General features: G+C 41.5%; 1 protein-coding gene across 19 annotated transcripts in view; it reads right to left on the reverse strand.

Annotated features, from left to right (window-relative positions):
- Positions 1 to 3642: 3642 nt before the first annotated feature.
- The window catches only part of pou2f2a (POU class 2 homeobox 2a), a 66159-nt gene continuing 47995 nt past the window's right edge, over positions 3643 to 21806 (reverse strand). For 3 of the 19 annotated variants that reach the window (XM_044208906.1, XM_044208902.1, XM_044208905.1), the window contains exons 2-15: positions 20345 to 20410; positions 20143 to 20177; positions 18518 to 18631; positions 17965 to 18288; positions 17515 to 17620; positions 17309 to 17400; positions 17034 to 17183; positions 16780 to 16921; positions 16487 to 16635; positions 15823 to 16020; positions 15491 to 15693; positions 13973 to 14041; positions 13531 to 13604; positions 3643 to 11482 (exon numbers count right to left, since the gene is read on the reverse strand). In XM_044208906.1, coding sequence (XP_044064841.1) covers positions 11154 to 11482; positions 13531 to 13604; positions 13973 to 14041; positions 15491 to 15693; positions 15823 to 16020; positions 16487 to 16635; positions 16780 to 16921; positions 17034 to 17183; positions 17309 to 17400; positions 17515 to 17620; positions 17965 to 18288; positions 18518 to 18631; positions 20143 to 20177; positions 20345 to 20410 — 2051 coding nt within the window. In that variant the 3' untranslated portion in view covers positions 3643 to 11153. Of the gene's footprint in view, positions 11483 to 13530; positions 13605 to 13972; positions 14042 to 15486; positions 15694 to 15822; positions 16021 to 16486; positions 16636 to 16779; positions 16922 to 17033; positions 17184 to 17308; positions 17401 to 17514; positions 17621 to 17964; positions 18289 to 18517; positions 18632 to 19560; positions 19618 to 20142; positions 20178 to 20344; positions 20411 to 21806 lie in introns of those variants that run through there. The other 16 variants (XM_044208899.1, XM_044208901.1, XM_044208908.1 and 13 more) reach the window with 11 other exon arrangements.

A 21806-nucleotide genomic window follows, 5' to 3' on the forward strand; every position in this document is an offset into this window, starting at 1 on the left:
TGGCACCAACACACACACACACACACACACACACTGGCAATGTTCCTGGTTAAACTGACAGCTGGCACTCTGTTGTCTCGTACCACTGACACAGTGATGCCTTATTCCTACCCAATTCCACCTTTACTGGGCTTATTCCAAAGCCAATAGAATTACTACTGTGTTAACTGACTCCTCACCTAACCAGATATGTTGCTCTCCAGTTACCCGCTTCATGCCATAGTGTGGTTTTACAGTCATGGAGAGTGACTTTACGGGCATCATTTCTAAGATGATGTCAAACCTTTAGTGCTGCAACAATGACATGCAGAAAATAATGATGCTCATCAGTGCCACAGCAAATAATTTGCTCCCTCCTATAATAACTATCTGGAGATACTATGACATTTTGACTTTGACTGTTACATAGCAACAACTTTTGATCAAAGAAAAGCTCTTGGGGTTATCTAATTTTGGATGGAAAAAAAAAAACTATTTGGAGAGTATGATGCATCTTACTTAAAAGAAACCATCAACATAAATTAAAGTGTGTACAGTGATGGAAGAAGTTCTATGTGGCTGAAAGAAAGAAATCTAGTAAGTGGAGAAGTTAAGTTAAGAATTTACTATTTCCAAGGTCAAGAATTAACCTTAAAGCTCAACCTGAGGGGAGTTTACAAATAAAAACGTATACATAGTGGTTGTTTTGGGTTATTTTTAAATTTAAATATAAAATATGAAAAATCCTAATTCTTTATGGTGTCTGGTGGTGGTTGGGGTGGTGGGTACATTGGGGGAATTTTGGACTCATGACCTCAGTATTTCTAAAACCCTGGCTCTGCTCAGAACTTTTCCTTAAGTAAAACAAACAATATTTCAATGTAAAAACACTCTATTACAGGTAAAGTCCTGCTGCACTCAAAATCTTACATAAGTAAAAATACATATGTACTAACAGCTAAATGTACTTTGAGTATCAAAAGTATAAGTACTCATTATGCAGCAAACTGCCCCCTGTGAGTGTTATATTAATGGATTATTAATACTGATGCATTAATATGTAATTTGTATTTTGTTGTTGCTGTGGGTTGAAGTGGAGCTAATTCTAATTATTGTATATACTGTTGGGTAGTAACTTGTTAAATAAATGTAGTGGAGTAAAAAGTACAATATTTCCCTCTGAAATGTAATTGATTACAAGTATAAAGTAACACAAAATGGAAGTAAAGTACAAGTACTTCAAATGTGTGCTTAAGTACTTGAGTAAATGTACTTAGTTACATTCCACCATTGAGTAAATGTGATGAACAATAGGAACAATTTAAATCAAAGTTACAGTTTGGATTTTAGAGATATATCAATATTAACGGCAGATATCTCACAAAATGGCTACATTTTTGGAAAAGAACAAATATTACATATCGATGCAACAACACAGCAACACAGATCTATCCGAGTCACCCTGGTGATAGGATCACATGCTCACCACCGCCATCCGTGACTCAACTCGGAGGTGGGTGTCTGAAAGCTGTCACACTTACACACTCCAGCATCCTACCTAATCATCCACCTACTGTGCCACACAGCAGGGGGGAGCAGGAGAGCGGGAGAGGGAGACAGACCGAAGGAGAGGCAGTTAACAAAAGAGGGAGGGCGATGAGCCGGAGTAGAAGGAGGAGGAGGAGGAGGAGGAGAAGGAGAATGTGGAAGGAGACAACAAAAACAGTCAGACAGAGAGACAAAGATACACTTCTGGATGAGAAGAGAAGACCAAATGTATGCAATGCTGTTTGTTAATTAGCAGATGTCCCCTGACTCAGCTGAAAGAAAATAAATGGAGGGAGAGATGAAGATGACCTGACTCCCCACCAAGAAGTCTGCTGGGTGACAACTTATATGCAGGGTGTGGGGACAAAAGATGACACTTTGCAGCGCTCGCCTACATGAGTTCCTCTCACTCCAAGTATCTATAATCACTGTGTTAAAATTGATCCAGTTTGGGTCAATATAGAGTTGATGCAATACTGAGTTAACTATCTACCCATGGGTAGAAAACCACTGAGGTCACCAATCAAACCCAAGACAGTGGGTTGTTTTGACCCAGTGTTAGTGTTAAGATAAAATAGATCTTTTAGAAATTGTTGTGCAGATACATTTTGACACAAGCTCAAGTTATACCTTAAAACTCTCACAAATGTATTGTTAGTTGTACAACACAATGTGTGTATGACATTCAAAAATGCAAAGACATAAACAAAAACATTATTAAGAATCAGTAACAAATACTGATATGTAAGTTTAAAAAGAACTAGAGTACATTATAACAGTTTGCAACCATATTAGGACTGTAACTAACAATCATTTTCATTATCAATTAATCTGTTGGTTACTTTTTACAGTAAAAAAAACAAAAACAATCACAATTTCCTAGAACCCAAAGTCACATCATCAAACATCTTGTTTTGTCCGACCAACAGTCCAAAACACAAAGATAATTTATTACGATGCAAGACAAGGAAAAGCAACACATTCTCACATTTTTGAAGCTGCAAGTGTTTTGCATTTTTGCTCGAACAATGACCTAAATGATAAACTGATTATAACTATCTCTCTTCTTCCATTTCTTTCTAAAACACTTGAGCATGCTGTCTCAAGTCAACTTTCTCCACCAGAACAACCTTCATGACCCCTACCAGTCTGGTTTCAAGACACTCAATTGAGACTGCCGTCTCGTCATCCTGCTGGACCTTTCAGCAGTGTTTGACACAGTGAACCACCAGATACTCCTCGCCATCCTCCAAGAACTAGGAGTCTCTGCACTCTCTCTGTTCACATCCTACCTCAAGGGTCACACTTATTGGGTAACTTGGAGAGAATCTGTGTCTGAACCTTATAACCTCACTACTGGGGTCCCTCTGGGTTCTGTTCTGGGTCCCCTCCTTATTTTTCTTTACACCAAGTCACTTGGCTCTGTTATTCACTCGCATGGCTTTTCCTACCACAGCTATGCAGATGACACACAAATAATTCTGTCTTTTCCCCAGTCTGAAACCCAGGTGGCAGCATGAATCGCTGCATGTTTGGCTGACATCTCTCAGTGGATGTCTGCACACCACCTGAAGCTCAATATTGACAAGACTGAGCTGCTCTTCCTGCCAGGGAAGGCATGTCCCATCCATGAACTCTCCATTATCATTGAGAACTCTGTGGTGTCCCGGCTCAGACTGCAAGAAAAGAGTTGAAGAAATTCTACAACTCATTTAAATATCAATTAATTAAATTAAATTGTAATTGAAATTTAGTCTATTTATTTATGGATTAATTAATTTTCTAAAATCCATCATTAATTACTGTTTTTATTGTCCAATTACATATCAGTTAATGAATGCTTTATATTATTTGAACTATTTGAATGACACTTGTGGTCCTCCATAACTGAGCGGTGTCAAAGAGTAACAGAGACATCGGCCATGAATGGAGGTTGATCTGGCCTCTGTTGGGAAAGATAAGTCTAACAGCATCCTCTTCTGGTTAAAAAGCAGCATGACATGGAGATGACGTTTCTCCAAACCAAGTGAAACCTGTGGTTCAAAATGAAAATGGATATACAGAATAGAGCTCGGTAGAAAATGCTAAAAAGAAGACAAGAGGCAGAAGGGTGGATCATCTGTACAGTTTTTGTCTCCTGTTTTATTGGATGAATGAAACACTTTCAGTTACAAAAATGACTTAAAATGAACAACACTGTACAATGAACAAGTAGAGTTATTTTTCTTCTTTTTTTTTTGGGTTTTCAAGATAAATACACTAAAAGGCTAACTTGCTACCACAAGGGAGAAGAAGGGGGGAGACAGAAAGGGAAATGGGGGATTGGGAGGGGGGGCTGCTCATAGGATGGAAGACACAAAGGGAGGAGTGATGGCAATACAACCATACCTGCACACACACACACACACACACACACACACACACACACACACACACACACACACACACACACACACACACAATAAGGAAACAAGCTGACTGTTGTGAGGGGGAATTAAAGCTACATGTACTAGGAAGTTGGCAAACCGTACGTTACAGTTGAGAGGTCATGTGTGGGGGCTTGTTGTTGTCCAAAGAACAAGGAATCATTTAGTCTTTTTTGCAAATTGCTGCAGCAAACCACACCTGTCCCGCTTTCCGGCAACAAACTACCCACCCAACCCCGTCACGTACGCACACACACACACACACACACACACACACACACACACATGCGCTTGCTCACAGGTGGAAATGTAATAGACTGAAGCCCTCCCCTCTTCCAGAGAAAATCTTAAACTTCCCCTTGTCAATGTTTGACAGCTCACACTTTCTCTCTCTCTCACAAACACACACACACACACACACACACACACACACATACGGGCATAGACAAACATCCAAATGAGCAAATGAAAAGGGGAGGGGGGGGGGGGAGGGGTGGGGGAGGGGGGGGTGGTGGGAGTTAAGCAGTACTCTCTGGCAGCACGAGCAGAAAGGACAAGAACTTAAGAAGGATCAGAACAGCTACAAAGATACCAAGAAAAACTTCATTATCATCATCATCGTTGTCATCTTCATCATCATGATCATCATAATTATGAGAAGCTTAAGATTATTTTTCCAATGACAAATACTTAAAAATATACATTTCATCATCATCTTAATTATCATCATTATTATCATTATTATTATTCTCCTTTGGATAGTTGAGGTTAATGCTTCAAAGACCGGCTCGCTAGGTGCCAGAAGAGTTAAAGGAGAGCAGACAGGAAGGGATGGACAGAGAGAGGTGAGATGCAGTGGAGGCTTTGTGTTGAAGAGAAGGTCAAGTTAGAGCTCTTTGGTTTTATTCTTTTACATCTGACTCACTTTGTTTGTGTTGCTGGAGAGACCTTTGGACTAAAGCTGTATTGTAGAGGAGAGAAAGAAAGAAGAAAAAAGGGATGAAGGAGAGGAAGAAGCTTGTATGTGTGGATGAGAGTGGGTGGAGGAAGAAGAAGCTGTTTGCTTGTTGTTGTTTTCTTTGCTCTGCTCGTGGTGTCTCTCGTGACATTACATCTCTCATGCCTTCTATCCAGAGATATTTGCTTTTAGACTGATTTTTTTTTCTTATCTTGACACGGTTTCAGTCAATTTCAAACCTTGATTCTTGCACTTTAAAGAAATAGTTTGACATTTTGGGAAAGATGTTTATTTGCTTTCTTATCAAGAGTCAGATGAGAAGATTGATACCACTCTCACATCTGTACAGTAAATATGAAGCTACAGCCAGGAGATTGTTAGCTTAGCTTAGCATAAAGAGTGGAAATGCGGGGAACCTCGCTCTGTCCAAATGGGTGGAAATTATGAATCACTTTGCTGATTCAAATTGTTTTGTTCAGTTCAGTTCAAAGATACGTAGTCATTGACTGATGTTAACTTTTTTCTAAGCTAAGCAAATGCATTTGCAGTACTAAGTTCTGTCTTTTGCTGGTTAAAGTTGTTACTTCCAGTTTAGCACAAGACTAGGCCTATAGTTCTGCTCTGTTTTTAAGGTTAATAGCTCAGCAAACACTTCTTTGCAACAGTGTTATCACATCACAATCTTTTATGTGGCTTTCAGTGTCTTTCAGTAAGACTTTAACCAGGCAGTAACTTACTGTGAATCAAGGCTGAGCTAAAAAACAGCGCTCTCAATCACCAGTGAGGGGAGCTCCACAGCTAAAAGCTACTGATTCGATATAGTCAGTTTAGTTTGAATATGGTGTTAAAGATAAATTCATTGAACACCACTACAGTCCACAGGTAATGAAAAACGCCTGTACCAGCACCCTAAAGCTTAGTAATTGAGATGTTACATAGTTTGTTTACACTGTACAAAAATATAATTGTAAAAACCACAATTTGTGGTTGTATGGGGAGTTAGGTGCTGGAATGCCCATCGAGTCTATGTGATTGTGTGGAGAGAGAAATACTAATGAATCTACCGGCGCTTGAGCCATATGGAGGAAAGTGGAGTTTCTGAACACTCGGGTGGACCGCAGGATTTTAGGGAGCGTGTACATCGTGCAGGATCCCATGGCAGGGCATTGACTTTGGTATCATTCACTAAGGGGGGTATCCCCACCACATTGATCTACACTTTACACCCGGTCCCTCAAACCCTAAGGTTCACAAAAAAGTGCCTCGTCAGAAACTCAGCAGAGTGACGCGGCTCTGCTTCCATTTCCTCTGAATACACGAAGAGACAGAGAGAGCAAAACAAGAAGATGGACTCTCGGTTTGATCAAATGCACACCTCTCCTTCCAACTTCCAACGTCTCAACACACACTGAGTCATGAGAAGTGTCTGTATGTGTCACCTAGCAACCCTGGTCTCAGCCGTTCCCCAGTTACCTGCCCCACGGCACTCCCTCATGCACATGGACTTCAGCTGGTCAATATGTCCCCTCATCAGGCAATGAAGACCTAAAGGCGAGAGAGGGCTCGGCGACCTTTGTGATAAAGTTGCTCTGAGGCACGACGCTTTTTTAAGCCAAAAATTGATCCAGATTTGATCCTAGATCTGTGCCAAAGAGCAGCTTTAAGCTCACAGTCCGTGTCTGACATGGAGGAAGCAGTGAGGGTCAGATATGAGGAGAGGGCTGTGTTCAAAGCTCAACACAGACAGCGGGGGAGGTGTTTTCCAGGGGGACAAGGTGTGTGTGTGTGTGTAGACCGGAGCATGAACCAGTGCGGCCCTTTGACCTTAAATGGCACCTTCTGAATCCCATGGAGAAAAACTGCAATCTATTCAATGATCTGTTACTTCACAGATCAATCCCAAACCTCTATGTTTATCTCCATTAGGACAACAACCTTTGACCTTTGACCTAGCCTGTGTCTGCTCCACATGAACACACTGTCCACATGTACCATCCCGGTACCCTGATCCCCACTTGAACCCCGCATTTTAAAGCATTCATCTATTTGGTTTATCATCAAAGAATATGAGGTATATGATGAACTATCTCTCTTTTACATCCTACAGTGGATGAAGAAAAAAGTTTAAACTAACATAGAAAAGTGGAAACAAAAAGAGACAAACAACTGAAGAAGAGACAAACACTAAGTGAGAAGTTAGAGGGCGATTTACCGCTGGGAATCCAAAATCACCCTCTTCTCTCTTGCCTCCTTCTTTCCTCTCTATCATGTAATAAACTTTAGCCTTTGCCCCAGTTGATCTTCTTCTTTTGTGTTTTTGGTTGTGTAGCTGTAAAGCTTTCAGTGTGTTCTCCCTGTGGAGAAAATATAGAGAACAGGAGCAGCACCGTGTCTCAGAAGAAAACCTCATGCAGTTTTTCACACATAAATCATATTTATGCTTTCTCCACCGAAACAGAATTTCAACTTGCCTTTTTTTGCCCTATTATCAGGAGACACAAAGGCATGTGTCTGTCCAGAAAGCCTATACCAAATTAATTTGTGTCCCCTGAAAAGTCCTGTAAATTATGAGGTTTTCATCGACACAGTGCTGCCTCTCACTACACTCCCCCTTTAAAAGGAGAGCCGTCTCAGTGAGGAAGAGAACATCTTTATGGCTGACCGTCCAATCAGCCATATTCTCTTATTAAGTCCCTACAGGACCCGTGGTTGCATTTCTGGTATTATTTGGTTTAAAGAAGTAAGAAAGAACTTCAGCAGGGGGCAAAAAAATCCACCACAAATACATCCCAGAATATGAAAAAAGCACCTCTAGAAATAAATTAACAAATAAATAGCAAGGCAAAAAAGATAACAAGCAAATTAATCAACCCTACCCTGAATAAATAGTACAATCAAAAGTCTAAATCATTATTAATAAGGATAAATAAAAAGTCCAAAGAGAGATAGTTAAAATTTTTGGTCTAAAATCAAGTTATTATCATCAACGTTTTTTAGGATCTTTTTTTCTCAAAGTCTTTTTTGTAGGTTTTTTCTTTTTAATACATTAGCGATAAGTAAGCAGTAGAACATAGATCTTTTTTTCTACAAAATCTATAGAAGCACTAACAGATACATTCCGTCTAAGAGTCAATGTGGAGAAAAGGTTTCACCTTTATGGTGCAAACCCCACATCTAAAGTTTGGTTTGTGAAACGATTCTTGTGTGTCGACTGTTTTTCTCGTGTGGATCAAACCAAATATTCTTTGGATATGTTTACGTCCAACTCAAACTGTCAACTTGACTGAGGCCGCTGCTGTGTGTATTGTTCTGTATCTGAAGTGTTAATTATGTTGCTGGGGTCCAAATTAATGACAAGACATCACTGCAGACCCTATTAATTCTTCTTTTTTTTTACCATTTGGCCTCACATTAACACTTACATACAGAAAAATGCAGTTTCACCTCAGACAAATTGACTTTAACCCATTTCTGTGCCCTCATGCAGAGAAGGCAGTTCCTGTTCCTCTCTACTGTGTTTGGTTTGGTTCAGTATTTGGTTTGGCATTTTTAAGGTTTGCTATTTAACTCTTTGTTTTTGGCTTTTTGTGTGTCTTTTTTTCGGCCAAGACAGTCTGTTTCTTTTATCTAATAAAAATCTGGAAGCTAAATTTTCACAGTATTTTTTCCAACCACCTGATAAAAATCTCTAGCACGACTACGAAAAAAATAAGGAGCTCTTGTAGTAAGTAAGCGAGTACGTTATTCCAAATGAGTAATAAGCACTAAAGTACAGTACATAAAACGGCATCAAGAGACACAGCAGAGATAAAACAATCAGAACCAACCAACAGAAAAATAAAAACAAATTTTTAGAAGATTTCAGTTCAGTGAGGTCATTTGCGTTTAGCTCCATCCAGGACCAGAGAGCTGAGCTGGAGAGAGTGAGAGGCAGGGGAGGGGAGGAATTGTCTGTCCTTCTTTTGCTCGCCTGTCTATCTGCCTGTCTATCCATCCCTCCATCCATGCTACACAGTTTCAGAGTGGGGCGAATGCTTCAGCCCTAAAGCTAACAGACAGACAGACAGACAGACAGAGTGATGCGACGGCTTCACTTCCTTCAACACCTGCACTTTGTCCTCCTCCCCTCCTCCCTCCAGCCACATTTGGTTAGGGTTCTTTTTGGTTTGCTTCTGTCATTCCTTGGGTTGTGTTTTTTTTTTTTGGTTTGGGTTTATTTTTGGTATCCTCTTACAAAAAGTGTGACGCCTGCTCCTCTCACTACAGTGTGTCCCTCCTTCGCCTGTCTCAGTGTACCCTTCTTTCTGGGGGTTCGGAGAAAAGGATCAGTTCCCTAAATAAAGCTTCCCCCGTGGGTTTCTGGACGGGCCAGGTGGAGGGGATTACATCAGGGGGCTTCCAGTTGATGACGTCGTTTTCTCAGCCCCCCTATGTGTTTTTATTGTATTCATATGTCTTGGCTGAGGCTCTTTAAGAAGAGCTTGAGACAGCCTCGAGAATGCTTTGGTTTCCATTTGAGAATTAATGGCAGTCTAAGGTGGAAAATGACAGTGAAATGTGATTGATGGAGTGATGATGGAAACAGACAAATATCAGTAAACATGTCTAGACAGACAGGTGTCGGAGCGTCTATACCGATTGACGAGACAGGAATGAGAGCCGGCTGTGACTAAACTAGGCTTTATTGACTTAGCCTTCAGTCTCAACGGTTATTACTTTAAATCTCCAATCACAGCTCTATTTCATACTTTCAAAGTGGTCGACACTCTTAACAAACGTAATTTTCAGTGTGTGAAGTTTCCAGGGCATGTTCATTTAGCCACGGAGTCACCAATAATGGGTTATCTTTAAAAGTGAGGAAAGAGTGGTCTGATTAAGAGCACAAAATGTCACATGTTTAGGTCTTAATAAATTCATTCACACCTTGAAATCAACTCGCAGTGTGCCAACTCTATTTTGGATCTATGGCACTTGGTGAGGACTGAAGACACCATCGTCATCTCTGTTCTTGCAGAATAGTCACATTAAAAACAAAAACAATGCACGTTTACAACATAAATGCAGATGATGAAGACAATGATGATGACACTGATGATAATTCAAACCCCAAAATCTAACACTAAAAAAAGCTGCAACAATAAATAGGAGCTGGATTGTAAAATGACACTAATAAATAATCAAAAAACAAATCTCAACTGTATTTCTCAAAGTCCAAAAAACAGGCCTCTGTCAAGGAAATCTGAAATGAAAAGGGGAGAGGAAAGCTATTCTATGCTCTTAGAACCAGAGGTAGGTAAAGAGACTAAAACATGAAGGTACAGTAGTACTGACAATCATTTATACATGACCTCTTCACCCGTTCAGTAACAATCGTTTACAAAATTATCCAAAATATCTAGCATGAAAACCTATAGGAGACACATGAGCTGACACAGACGAGATGAGTCAATGGCAGGATGGATTGGCTCTTGATGTGTGTGTGTGTTTGTATGTGTGTGAGTAGCAGTAGCAGTAGAGTCCTGGTCCTGGATAGCTTCAGTATTTACACGTCCTTTGAATAAAGCTTTTCTCTCCGTATTTTTGGTTTTTGGTATTTGGGATTTTGGTATGGTTGTCGTTTTTTTTTTTTTGTCATTGTGTATTCCTCCTCCGCCTCCTCCTCAGGTAAATTTTTGGTTTAAACTTATCCGCCCTACTCCTCTTCCTTCAGACCCGCAGCTTTTCGAAAAAAGAAAAAAAAAGGAAAACGTAAGCACAGTCCTCCTCTCCATTTTTTGTCCTTGCCGCCATTCCTTTGTCACATAGTAAAGTTATCTTTTGTCATTTTTGGTTTATGCACTCCGACATGCATCTCTGCCGTCTCTTCCGTCTCTTTGTTAAAGAGTCATTGGTTTGTTTTCCTTCAGAGAGAAAGAGTGGAGAGGCGTCATGTCGATATCACGCATTATTAACAAAAAGGTCCCACGTTGCCTCCTCCCCATCTGTTTGGATAGATAAAGATTTTTGGTTTCAATCTTCCCCTTTCCCCCCTTCTCCCCTCTTTCACTTCTTTCCCTCCCTCTCTCCTCTTTCATTCTGTGTATTTTTGGCATCGAAAGACTGGGAGAGAAAGAGAGCGAGAGAGCCATTGCGAAAAAAATAACGGAAGAAGAGCGCAAGAGAAAGAAAGAGATAGCTTTGGTGTGAAAGGCGAAGTTCTTGTTTCCTCCTTCCTGCTCCTCTCTGATTGGCCCTTGGCGCGGTCACTCAATCTTGGCTCCGCCCAGAGAGGGCGGGCTGTGTGCCATTTCGCTGGAGGAGCAGGAAGAGGCGGGGCTGGAGCAGGGGGAGGGGGAGCAGGGGGTGGGGCTGATGCTGCTGGCCAAGGGGAAGGGGGAGGGCTGGGAGGCTTTGGCTATGGCGGCGCTGATCAGTCCAGCGCCGGGGTTCTGGCCCATGTGGAGGAGGGCGGGGTGGTTGAGGAAGAGGGAGGAGGGGAGGCCCCCTCCCTGGCACCCAGAGGCCCCCAGCATCACCTTACTGCCCCCCTCAAGACTGGAAAGAGGCAGCTGGCCACCACTGGCTGCTAGGGCTGAGGGAGGGAGAAAGAAGAGAAAAATGTTAAAGGTATATTCCACTTTTACAGTATTCCAGAATCAGCTTTATTTTAATTTTAGTTTTTTGGTATTATTTGGCATTTTTGGCATAGTATTTTTTGGCATTGTGTATTCCTCCTCCGTCTCCTTCTTAGGTAAATGTTTGGTTTAAACTTATCCTCCCTTCTCCTCTTCCTTCAGAGCCTTCAAAAAGAAAAACAAACGCAGTCCTCCACTACTTGTTGTCCTTGCTGTTATAAAGTGTTTTAATTTATGTTTTTGGTCTATCAACTCAGGCTTCCTCATCTACCACTACTCAAGTTAATCATTTCCTACAGAACACAGCCAAGCCACAGAAAGTGCCTGAACTTATTGCATTCAGCAGAAGTAGGTGGCGAATAACTGTCACCACCTCTTTTGAATGGAAATCACAAGGAGCGGCCATAAGGTAAAAAGTGCTGCACGCACCTGTCTGTTTTTTTTGGTGTGGGTGGGTGGGGGGATGTTTGGGAACGTTTGGGAAATGTTTAACTTTTCCAAAAAAACCTCAATTTCAACATTGTGTCAATAGGAATAAACGCTCATTGTAATAACTGAATATTGTCTAATATCTGTAGCAAGCTAAACTAATAACTAATGCGTGATAGAGCACAGTAACAGGTAAGGTGACATGAGTGGTCTGTTGTTATGGAAACAAGGTTGATGATTGGCTGTGAACAGCACTTCATGCAGCGCTTCTTTCACACACAAAATGCTACATGTGAACGCATGTTTATTATTGCAACAGCAAAACAGATTTTTTTTTCATTGGATATAAGGTATTAAGCACCCCTACTACTCAAAGGCTCAAAATGTCTTGTGGGTGCACTGCATTATGGTTTGTTGAGGCTACTTTTTGTGAAGAAACTGTTATTTCTGCCTCCTCAGCGATCGATCTCTTGGTGTGTGAGTGCTGAGCATGAAAGCGGTGTGAAATGGTGAGTTCAAAATTTTGCTCTTGCTCTGTGACTCCAAAACTTGATTTTTAAAGTTGATGGTTTAAACATTTAAGTCATCATGTCCATTACTGGTGTACATATTCACATAAAAATAAACAACTATATGAGGTGCAAGAAACATCCCCAACAACAGCGTTTTTATCTGCGTTAAAGTGTTTTATGATGAATTTGACTTGACCAATGACGAAGAGATGAAAGGCTAAAGATGATTGAGACAGCACAGACACACATGCAAAAACTTAGCTCACACATTAACGTAACCATTGTCACTCACACTTAGACACTTGATGGGATGGATTAATGGATGTCAATGGCAACATATGAGAAATAAGTCCATTCTTCCTCTCTCTCTGTCTCACCTGCTTCATACTGTGGATGAGCAAAAACACTCTGTCTATTCATCCATGTCTCCAGTCTGTAGTCTACCAGTGCGATTTGATTCACCTACCATGCATAACCGTATTACTCATCATCACACTTCTCTTTTTAATACATCTTTCTCCCCCTGCTCACCCTCACACCACAAAGTATGATTAAAAATTAGCTCTGCTGACAACGGTCGGTACTGTTTTGTGGTCATTTTTGCAGGATTGTACACTTTTTTTTCCTCCTGTGCTATTCTTGTATTGTTCTCAAGTGTAGGAAGGTGTGTGAGAGGGGATGTGTCGTGCACAGTATGTGGCTGAGTTTGAGCATTTATGTGCGTGTAGGCGTGTACGGGAGACAAAGGTTTGTGTATGTGTTTGAGAGGAGGGAAATGTATTGTCAGTGTGCTGAACACAAAAACTCTCTGGCTATTTTCATGTATTCTGTGACTCTAGAATTTTTCCAGTAATGAAATAATAACCTCCACCTCAGCCTTGACCTCTAAATTATATTCTGTTTATCAGTGGTGCTGATGCTAAGTTTCACTCTACTGAAATAAACCCATTTCAGTGTATCTCTCTCTCTCTCTCTCTCTCTCTCTCTCTCTCTCTCTCTCTCTCTCCGTCTCTCCCACACACACACACACACACACACACACACACACACACACACACACACACCTTGGATAGTGGCCAAGGGATTGTTACCTAGGAGGGCTTGGTTCATCCCTGTGTTAACTCCCATCACAGTGTTCCTGTTTTGTCACGCGCACACACACACACACAGGCAGCACCACGCATATGCGAGCATATATACGGACACAGACAGGCAGAGGAGAAAAAGGTGAGAAAAAAAGCAGGTTTAGCAGCAAGGACAAGCAGAGGGCAAATTGAGCCCAGCACATATAAAGAGCAGTAGTTTGCTGACAGTTGGCTGTACAGGTGTAAACAAGAGGTTAGAAATGCAGAAAGAAACAGAACATCTTGGAAGATGTTATAAAACACCTAAACTCGCATTAACTATGCATTTATGTTAAAGGATAGAAGTGATTCAATACAAGAACATAGAGCCTTCTGCACTAAACAAAAGTGTATTGTAGTTAATTGTGTGTCTCGCATTCACCTCAAGTTTGCAGCAAAATCGGTGATGTAGTTAGACACGTCACCGTTCTTTTTACCCATACGCCATAAGCTGTGAACACAAGAACCGCACACACAAACACACACAGGGTTATAAAGCACTGCTGCACAGGGGAAGCAGTGGCGCCCAATGGCATGTTGAGACATCAGTGTGTGTGCACCAACAATCATTGTGTGTGTGTATCAACCATTTAACTACAAACTGCAGGTGAACCGAGCATGGTGCAGTGCAGTATTCATGGTGAGCATGTTTATGGAAATGTGTGGTTATCTGTAGTTGCAGTGTTTGTTATGTGTGTTTAAATGTTTTGTCTAAATGTTTTCAGTTGCGGTTGCCACCACAGACAGAGAAACAAATCTTTCAATAAATATTATGATTCAGATGAATTTTACCTCAAAAGAAAACCAAACATAGCTGTAATACATAAAGGGTCAATTCACCCAAATCATAAAAAAACAGATATCTATCCAGGCAGATACTGTGGGTTAGGTTTAATTTATTCAGATTTTACAATATACATCTTGTTGCTGCCAAACCAATACATTGGAGATAAATGGACTTTTGTCTGTGGGACTCACAGCAGTGAAAAACTATATAATAATAATAATATAATCATATGTAACAGCAATACATATTGTATTAGTTACTCTGGATAATTTCTAGAACACACTGTTAACAGTATTAATTGAGACTATTTCTTCAGTAGAAAGTAGTTCCAGTAAAAACTGTGTGTATTCTGTACATTATCCAGACTAACAGGGACAGAGAGATGTTGCTCTTAAATTTTTAAAATGTAATATTTCAAACCACAAACAAAATTCCATTCACCTGCACTGTATTGGGGTGGAGGCAGAAATCTCGAAGCCAGGTTTGATTGAAAAGAACTCTTGTCCTTACAGTAGTAACAGTACAGTAACCAGGTTGGAGGACTAATGAGTAGTCACACTTGAAAGTGGGGTGAAAATAGAGTAGAGAGGGAAGATAATTGTTTAAATATGGGGATAATGGTGCACATTTTCACACAGCCTCTCCTGGAAGGCATTCATAGTGCTGCAATCGTTTATACACAAAATGGCAGTAGTTGTGCAAAGAATGAAAAAAGAGGGCTTCAGGGAAAGTTGAAACCCTGCCAACTTTCTCACCTCCTCACACCTGGTCAATGGCTGCATGAAGTGGGCGTGAACATTGGATTGTCAGTTTCAGAAAGCTATAGATATTGTCAAACGCTGCAACCTCATTCCAAAGTCAGAAAGGTGTGGGGGGAGGAGGTTTCAGAAGCTGTTTGACCACCTGGCAAGCACTTCTGTTGAAGCATACTGTGCCCATTTACAGACATAAATCTTAAAACCTGGCCAAATGAAACGAAAACTATCTGAATGGCTAAAGGTAAGTGGAAAATGTGTTTTCTTTTCATAATTTGGGTGAAGTGATGCTTTAAAACCCCACATTTGCCCTGACCATAACCGCTGTGAAGTTACTGATTAGGGTATAGTCTCTTACCCTGTGTTAAGGTTGAGTGTGCTGTGGCTGGGAGTGGCTGGGCTGGCTGTGCTGCGGGGGGGAGGAGGAGGAGTCACTGGGGAGGGTGCGGAGCTGAGGGAGGGGTGGGTGGAGGTGAGGCTGGAAGTCAGAGGGCAGACAGGGGACATGGTGGTCACTGTTGTGCTGAGACTGGTCACGGCCTGGGACAGCTGGCTAGACATCTGGCAGAGAAAAAGAGAGATAGATTCAGGTTTCTGAAACTACAGACAGCTGAATCACAAGGTTCATTACCAACTATTGTGTCTATTAAACTAACAAGTGTAACAGTGATGTTGAGGTTGGATATTTACCATGTGAGGGCTGTAGCAGGGCTGTTTGTGCGTTGGCGGGGCAGTGGGGGGCTGGCTGGGCAGGGGAGGGGTGGCACTGGAGGGATTGATGCGTTTCTCTTTCTGCCGGCGGTTGCAGAACCAGACCCGGATCACCTCCTTCTCCATATTGAGCTGCTCGGCGATCAGCAGGATCTCTTCTGAGGTAGGCTTCTGGTTCTGCAAGAAAGGAGCGAGGCAGGAATTCAGATCATTTCAGCAGTGCATTATTTCAGCCACATGATTCAAAACATTAAAAACACCAAGACATAAATCATTTGTATTTACACAAAGAGCAGAATCTGACATTTAAAAGCTCTGCGGAAAAATAACAATTTAACAAATGACTGTCCAGTATTAAGAGGATGCTTAAAAATCTTTTAAAAAGTCCTGTGGTCATTACAGCATTTTCTGTTACAAAATCACTATAATTCATTTAAATATATCAACTCTGTAAAAACATTATCAAGCAGGCTGAGATCAGTTATTATTAAATGAATCCGCCTCAGTTTAGTACTTGGGCCAGGCAAAAATCCAAGAAAAGCAAATTAATTAATTTTAGAGTGAATTATAATCTTTAATCATCTTTTTCAAATTTCTAATGAATTTAAATTTCTTCATTAAATAATAAGGTTAATCATCTTACCGTCATGAATGCGCGTTCCAGGGCCACACGTACATTTGTCTCAATGCTGGTTCTCTTCTTTCTGCGGCGACCAGGAACGCCGTCGAAGCCCAGAGAGGAGGAGGACAGGGAGCTGGGGCTGGGCAGGGTACTGTCTATGGACATGGTCTCTGATGAAGGAAAACAAACATAAAACATAAAACATAAAAACAGACCGAATGTCAGACTAATTATACTTGCCATACTCTCTAAGCACGTACTTTACACATATGATAGTCTGAATGTAAAGTACTGTTACTTTGATGAGAGCTCACCTGCATCATTGAGCCACTTCTCCAGCAGTGGCTTCAGCTTGCACATGTTCTTAAAGCTCAGGTTGAGGGCTTCAAAGCGGGAGATTGTGGTCTGACTGAAGTCATTGCCATACAGCTTCCCCATGGCCAAGCCAACATCTCCCTGGCGGAGGGATAAAAGAAGGAACTACAGTTTTAGACAAGTCAAAACACAAAACATTCAATAATGATGTTATTTGCACACTCACACATACACAGTAGGTGTCTCTCCTTACCTGTGTGAAGCCCAGTTTGATGCGTCTCTGTTTGAAAGTGCGGGCAAATTGTTCCAGTTCCTCCAGGTCACTGGGCTCTTCGGGGTGAGAGGTCACTGAGGACACTGTGGTCATGCCTCCACCACCGCTCACCTCCATACTCTTATCTCGCTGTAGCAGGTACGACGTAAGAGGAATGACAGAACGAAAGGGAAAGAGAGAAGTGTTTGTTTATCACTGGTGCAGAGACTGGGTTTTCCTTTTCCACTGACTAAAGCTTGAACGTTTCCTCATACCTGTGCTTGGAGTCCCATTCTAGTTGGAGCGGACAGCAGGCTCCCTTGGTTTTGCTGAGGTAGCGGAATAAGATTTGGTGTCGATAGGAGTCCTGAAAAAGAAAGCACATTAAAAACTATAATTATGACAACAACAAAAAAAAAGCGGATTTTGTGTTAACAAACCCAAAAACCCAAAAAAGTATTCCAGTAAGAGGCCAGCCCACCTTGCTGGCCCTGCTGTGCCTGTGGGAGGAGGAACTGGGCAGGAGATGGGAGCGGGTGGCCGGGCACCAACACCAACTGCTGAAGCTGCAGCAACTGCTGGATGTCCTGTTCAATCAAGAGAGGATGGACAGATCAGAGGGATAATGAAAATGTATAAATTCATCAGGATAGAAAGAGGGCTCAGTCACACAAAAAATTTGTTAGTATGTTATCTATCTCTAGCTGAGGGGAGGAGCAGATTTGGACGTACAGAAAACATAGAAGTAGGAGGAAAACATTGTCATTGTATAACGTAAGAGAAAAGAAATGGAAAAAGCGTGCATTCACGCAAGGTGGAAACTGTGAATCATGAAATATACTGTACAATAGACACGTAAGAAGAATCGTTCCATGGCTGGTTCCTCAATCAAGCCGCTCATCAGGAAGTGGCTTTGATTGGTAGTCAGTACCTGGGCGGTGAGCTGGATTGGCTGGGAGAGGGTGAGCTGGGGTGGAGGAGGTGGGACAGGAACACTTTGGGCTGTCTGTTCCTGTGTGCTCTGTCCCTGTCTCTGGGACTGCGACTGGGCCTGCTGCCCTGTTTGTCCCGTCTGCTGCTGCTGGGCTTGCTGATTCGCTGCTGCGGCTGCCTGAGCTTGCTGATTGGCTTGGGCGGCTGCGTGGGCAGCATGAGCGGCGTGGGCTGCACTGGACTGCTGCACAGCTGCAGCCAGGAGCTGCGCCTGAGCCTGCTGCAGCAACAACTGCTGCTGTGCTGGCAACAGAGCTGTCAACTGGTGAAGAGAAAGAGTAGCAGAGGAAAGGAGAGGAGAGGAGAGGAGAGGAGAGGAGAGGAGAGGAGAGGAGAGGAGAGGAGAGAATTAAGATAAAGAAGAAAAGAAGGAAATTGACAGGGGGAGACAGAAGGAAACAAAGTGTTCAAAAAGCAGCACAAGAGAAGCAAGCAAGGCAAAAGCAAAGCAAAGTGTGTGTCTGTGTGCATAAGTTGTAAGTCTGTCTTACCCCTGCTAGTTGGGAGCCGGTAAGCATGAGCTGTGTATGTTGCAGGGCCGTCTGTGAGGGGGTCGGGCCGTGAGAGAGGGCCGGGGACATCTCACCACACTCCTCCATCTTATTCTGTGTAGAAGACAGAAAAAATAGGACTAAATGTAGAGAAACATTAATTAAAAAAACATACATGTATCCAAAACATAAATCCCAAAATGAGCTTTATTCCCCCAGAACATTCCCATTAACCTATTGCTGAAAAGAGTAATTACACTGCTCCTTTCAAACATAAATGGTAGCAAGAAACTGTAAAATGCATGCCTGCATTTAAAACACAATTGGAGAAAAAGAGAGCAAATATCAAAAACATAACAACTTCCCAGAACTTAGAACTGGTCAAAAAGGCCAATTAGAAATGTACAACTACAAATACATAAGCCTACCTGGCTATTTAAGATCATGATAGGCAGCGTTGATTATTTAAATTTTATGAATGATTTCTGATAATGCTAAAAACTGCTTCGGATCAGATTATCAAAAATGTGTCTGTAGTCTTTCTCAGGGACTGAGAGTCCACTAGTCTCTCTTTTTCTTGCACAAAGGGATGAAGGATCTTTTCTCCCAGGATCAGGCATGTTTGAACTGGAAAGAGGGGGACTCTTCCATTTTACTGATTTGCATATCTCCAGTGGTATGCAAATTAGGACAATTTTACCTTTTGGTGAGTTGTAGCATTATAGATTTATTTCACTACTGAGTGTGCTTTGTGAAGGGAGAGTGCCATCATACTCTCTCCTCTCAGTAAATTTGTTTACATTCAAGGCTGGGTGGAGAGTCGACACATTATGGACCTCAACGTCTAACACGACAAAAGAGCAATTGAAAGCATAGCAATGAATACAAAGCTGAGGCAGCTATGTTGTCAATAATCCTATTGTGTGACGCTAAAACACAAAAGATGTACAAACATAGACCCAGACATATGCAAAGACATGCACAGACAGTTCAGTAACTATGGACACACACACACACACACACACACACACAGTCACACTCACTTTGCTGCTGCTCAGGGTTGGTGAAAGAGGAAAGGGATTGACTTTCATTGACTGAGCCTACAGGAGGAGAATAAGAAACTTCATATCAGAAATGACTGCCAAAAATGATTTTAAATGTATTTGATTTGTTATTTTTCTATTTTCTTTGCTACAACAAATAGTTGATTTAGCAACAGAAAACGAATTTTTAGCAATTTTATTTCTTTTTAAACAATTGTTTTAGTGATTTATCAAGCAAAAATACCAAACACTCACTGCTTCCAACTGCTTAAATGTGAGGATTTGCTGCTTTTCTCTGTTTTATTTAATTGTCAACCGAATATGTTCCGATTTTGCACTGTTAATCGAACAAAACAAGAAACTCAAGATGTCATCTTCGCCTCTGAGAAACTGTGACGTGCATTTTTCACTATTTTATCACATCATACAGACTAAAGGACTAAAAAGATTCGACAAATTAATCGATAATGGAAATAATTAGCCATACAAATTTCTGTCATATCTGTTATCTTTTGTGGTGCATCACTTATGTTGGTGAAGAAGGTGACAAAAAAACACAGTGATCACAGGAGACAGATGTACCTGGTGATTTGATTCAGGTCCATTCCGCTCTGAATCTACGTGGGAGGGAAAGGAAAAAGTGAGAAATTGATCACATGTTAGAGCACACAGAACACACAGACAACTGAGATATATGGTATTACGTATGTACAACTTTTTATATACAATATACATACTGTATATACCTTGTATATTTGCTACCACTAACAGCAGCACATCTTACCTGTGCCCTCCAATGGTGAGTCAGCCCCTACTTTCTCCACCTCTAGTGCCTTTGACATCCTGATATCTGTAACAGGAAGACACACAGATAAATAAGTCAGCAAGGTTGATTCTTAAATCTGTGTCAGACAGAAAATGCTGACAGAAGCAGAATAATAGACATTTGTGAAGCAGGCGATCAGAATCTCGATGACGGAAGGGGAAAGAGGATGGCCAGGGAGTTGATCTGAAACAGGTTAGGGTTGAGTGTTTTCAGGTCACAGACCGGGCCTACACACTGTACAACAAACAATGTGGCTGAATCATTCACAAGTTGAATCTAGCCCACATTATTTCATTCTTTCCAATCAGTGGTTTAACATAAGAGTAGGTCGACCCAAGGTGTTTGCTCATTCTAAATTTAACTCAAGGTGTTTACGTGGGAGCAGCTCAGCACTAAAATGTCTCATGTGTCATTCATGACAAGACCACATCACTTCCTGGGTTGATAATGTATTGGGACAGTCCCTATGGCAACAGCAGTGACGGGAGGGAGGGAAGATATTGAAGTCTTTAATTGTGTTTATTACAAAAGGAATGGGCATTTTGGCAGCAGACTGTAGAAAAGATGTGAAAAAGGAAGATTTGTGTAGAGATTTGAGAGAATGTGTGTGGTTGTGTACATGTCTGTATACCTCTTTGTGTGTAGTAGTTTTGTTTTGTTAATCATCCAATGGTATCATCTCACTATAAGCCTTTTTATTTGTCTGAAACTACAAATGTCTGAAACTGTAAGACAACTTTTTGTTCTGTCCATTTGAAACTTTTTTCTCTCTTGTTCTCTCTCTCCCTGACAAGTGCGCGCACACACACACACACAGCTACTTCCCTTTTGTGAAAACATGCAAATCTGCCCAACGACCAACTAATTATATCTGCCACCTGCATAATAAACTCTCAGTCTCCCTCCTCCTTTTTCTCTCTCTCCTTTCACCCCCTCCTCTCCACTTCATCTCTCCTCTCTTCATCCTGTTGCTTCTCATGTTGCAGATGAGAGAGCACTGACACTATGGCAAAGGGTAATTTTCACATCAGCTTATTGCTGTGCTTTTATCAACGCAATACAGAGAATACTCTTATTTGACTTTCTTCAATGCCAACAAGCAGGTGGTCAAGCATGGTTTTCACCATTGGGGGGCAGCAGTGACATATGAAGAAGATGACAAACCTGCTCCACTGACCACCACTGACCTGATGCCAATTTTAAATAACAAACCATCAGTCCAGTGCAACAATTATAAAGGCAAGAACTTCAGTGGCAGAAACACATTTGTTTCAGTGGAACAGAGAACAGTGGACTTTGCAGTGCATGCAGTGTCTTTAAGGGAAGGGGGAAGGGGGAAGTGGCGATCAGCTAGAAAAGCTCCACTCTGCTGCCATACTGGCTAAAACCCGGGATCAGAGAACACACAAACACTGACCGC

The sequence above is a fragment of the Siniperca chuatsi genome, linkage group LG9, assembly GCF_020085105.1.
Source record: "Siniperca chuatsi isolate FFG_IHB_CAS linkage group LG9, ASM2008510v1, whole genome shotgun sequence".
Classification (NCBI taxonomy): domain Eukaryota; kingdom Metazoa; phylum Chordata; class Actinopteri; order Centrarchiformes; family Sinipercidae; genus Siniperca; species Siniperca chuatsi.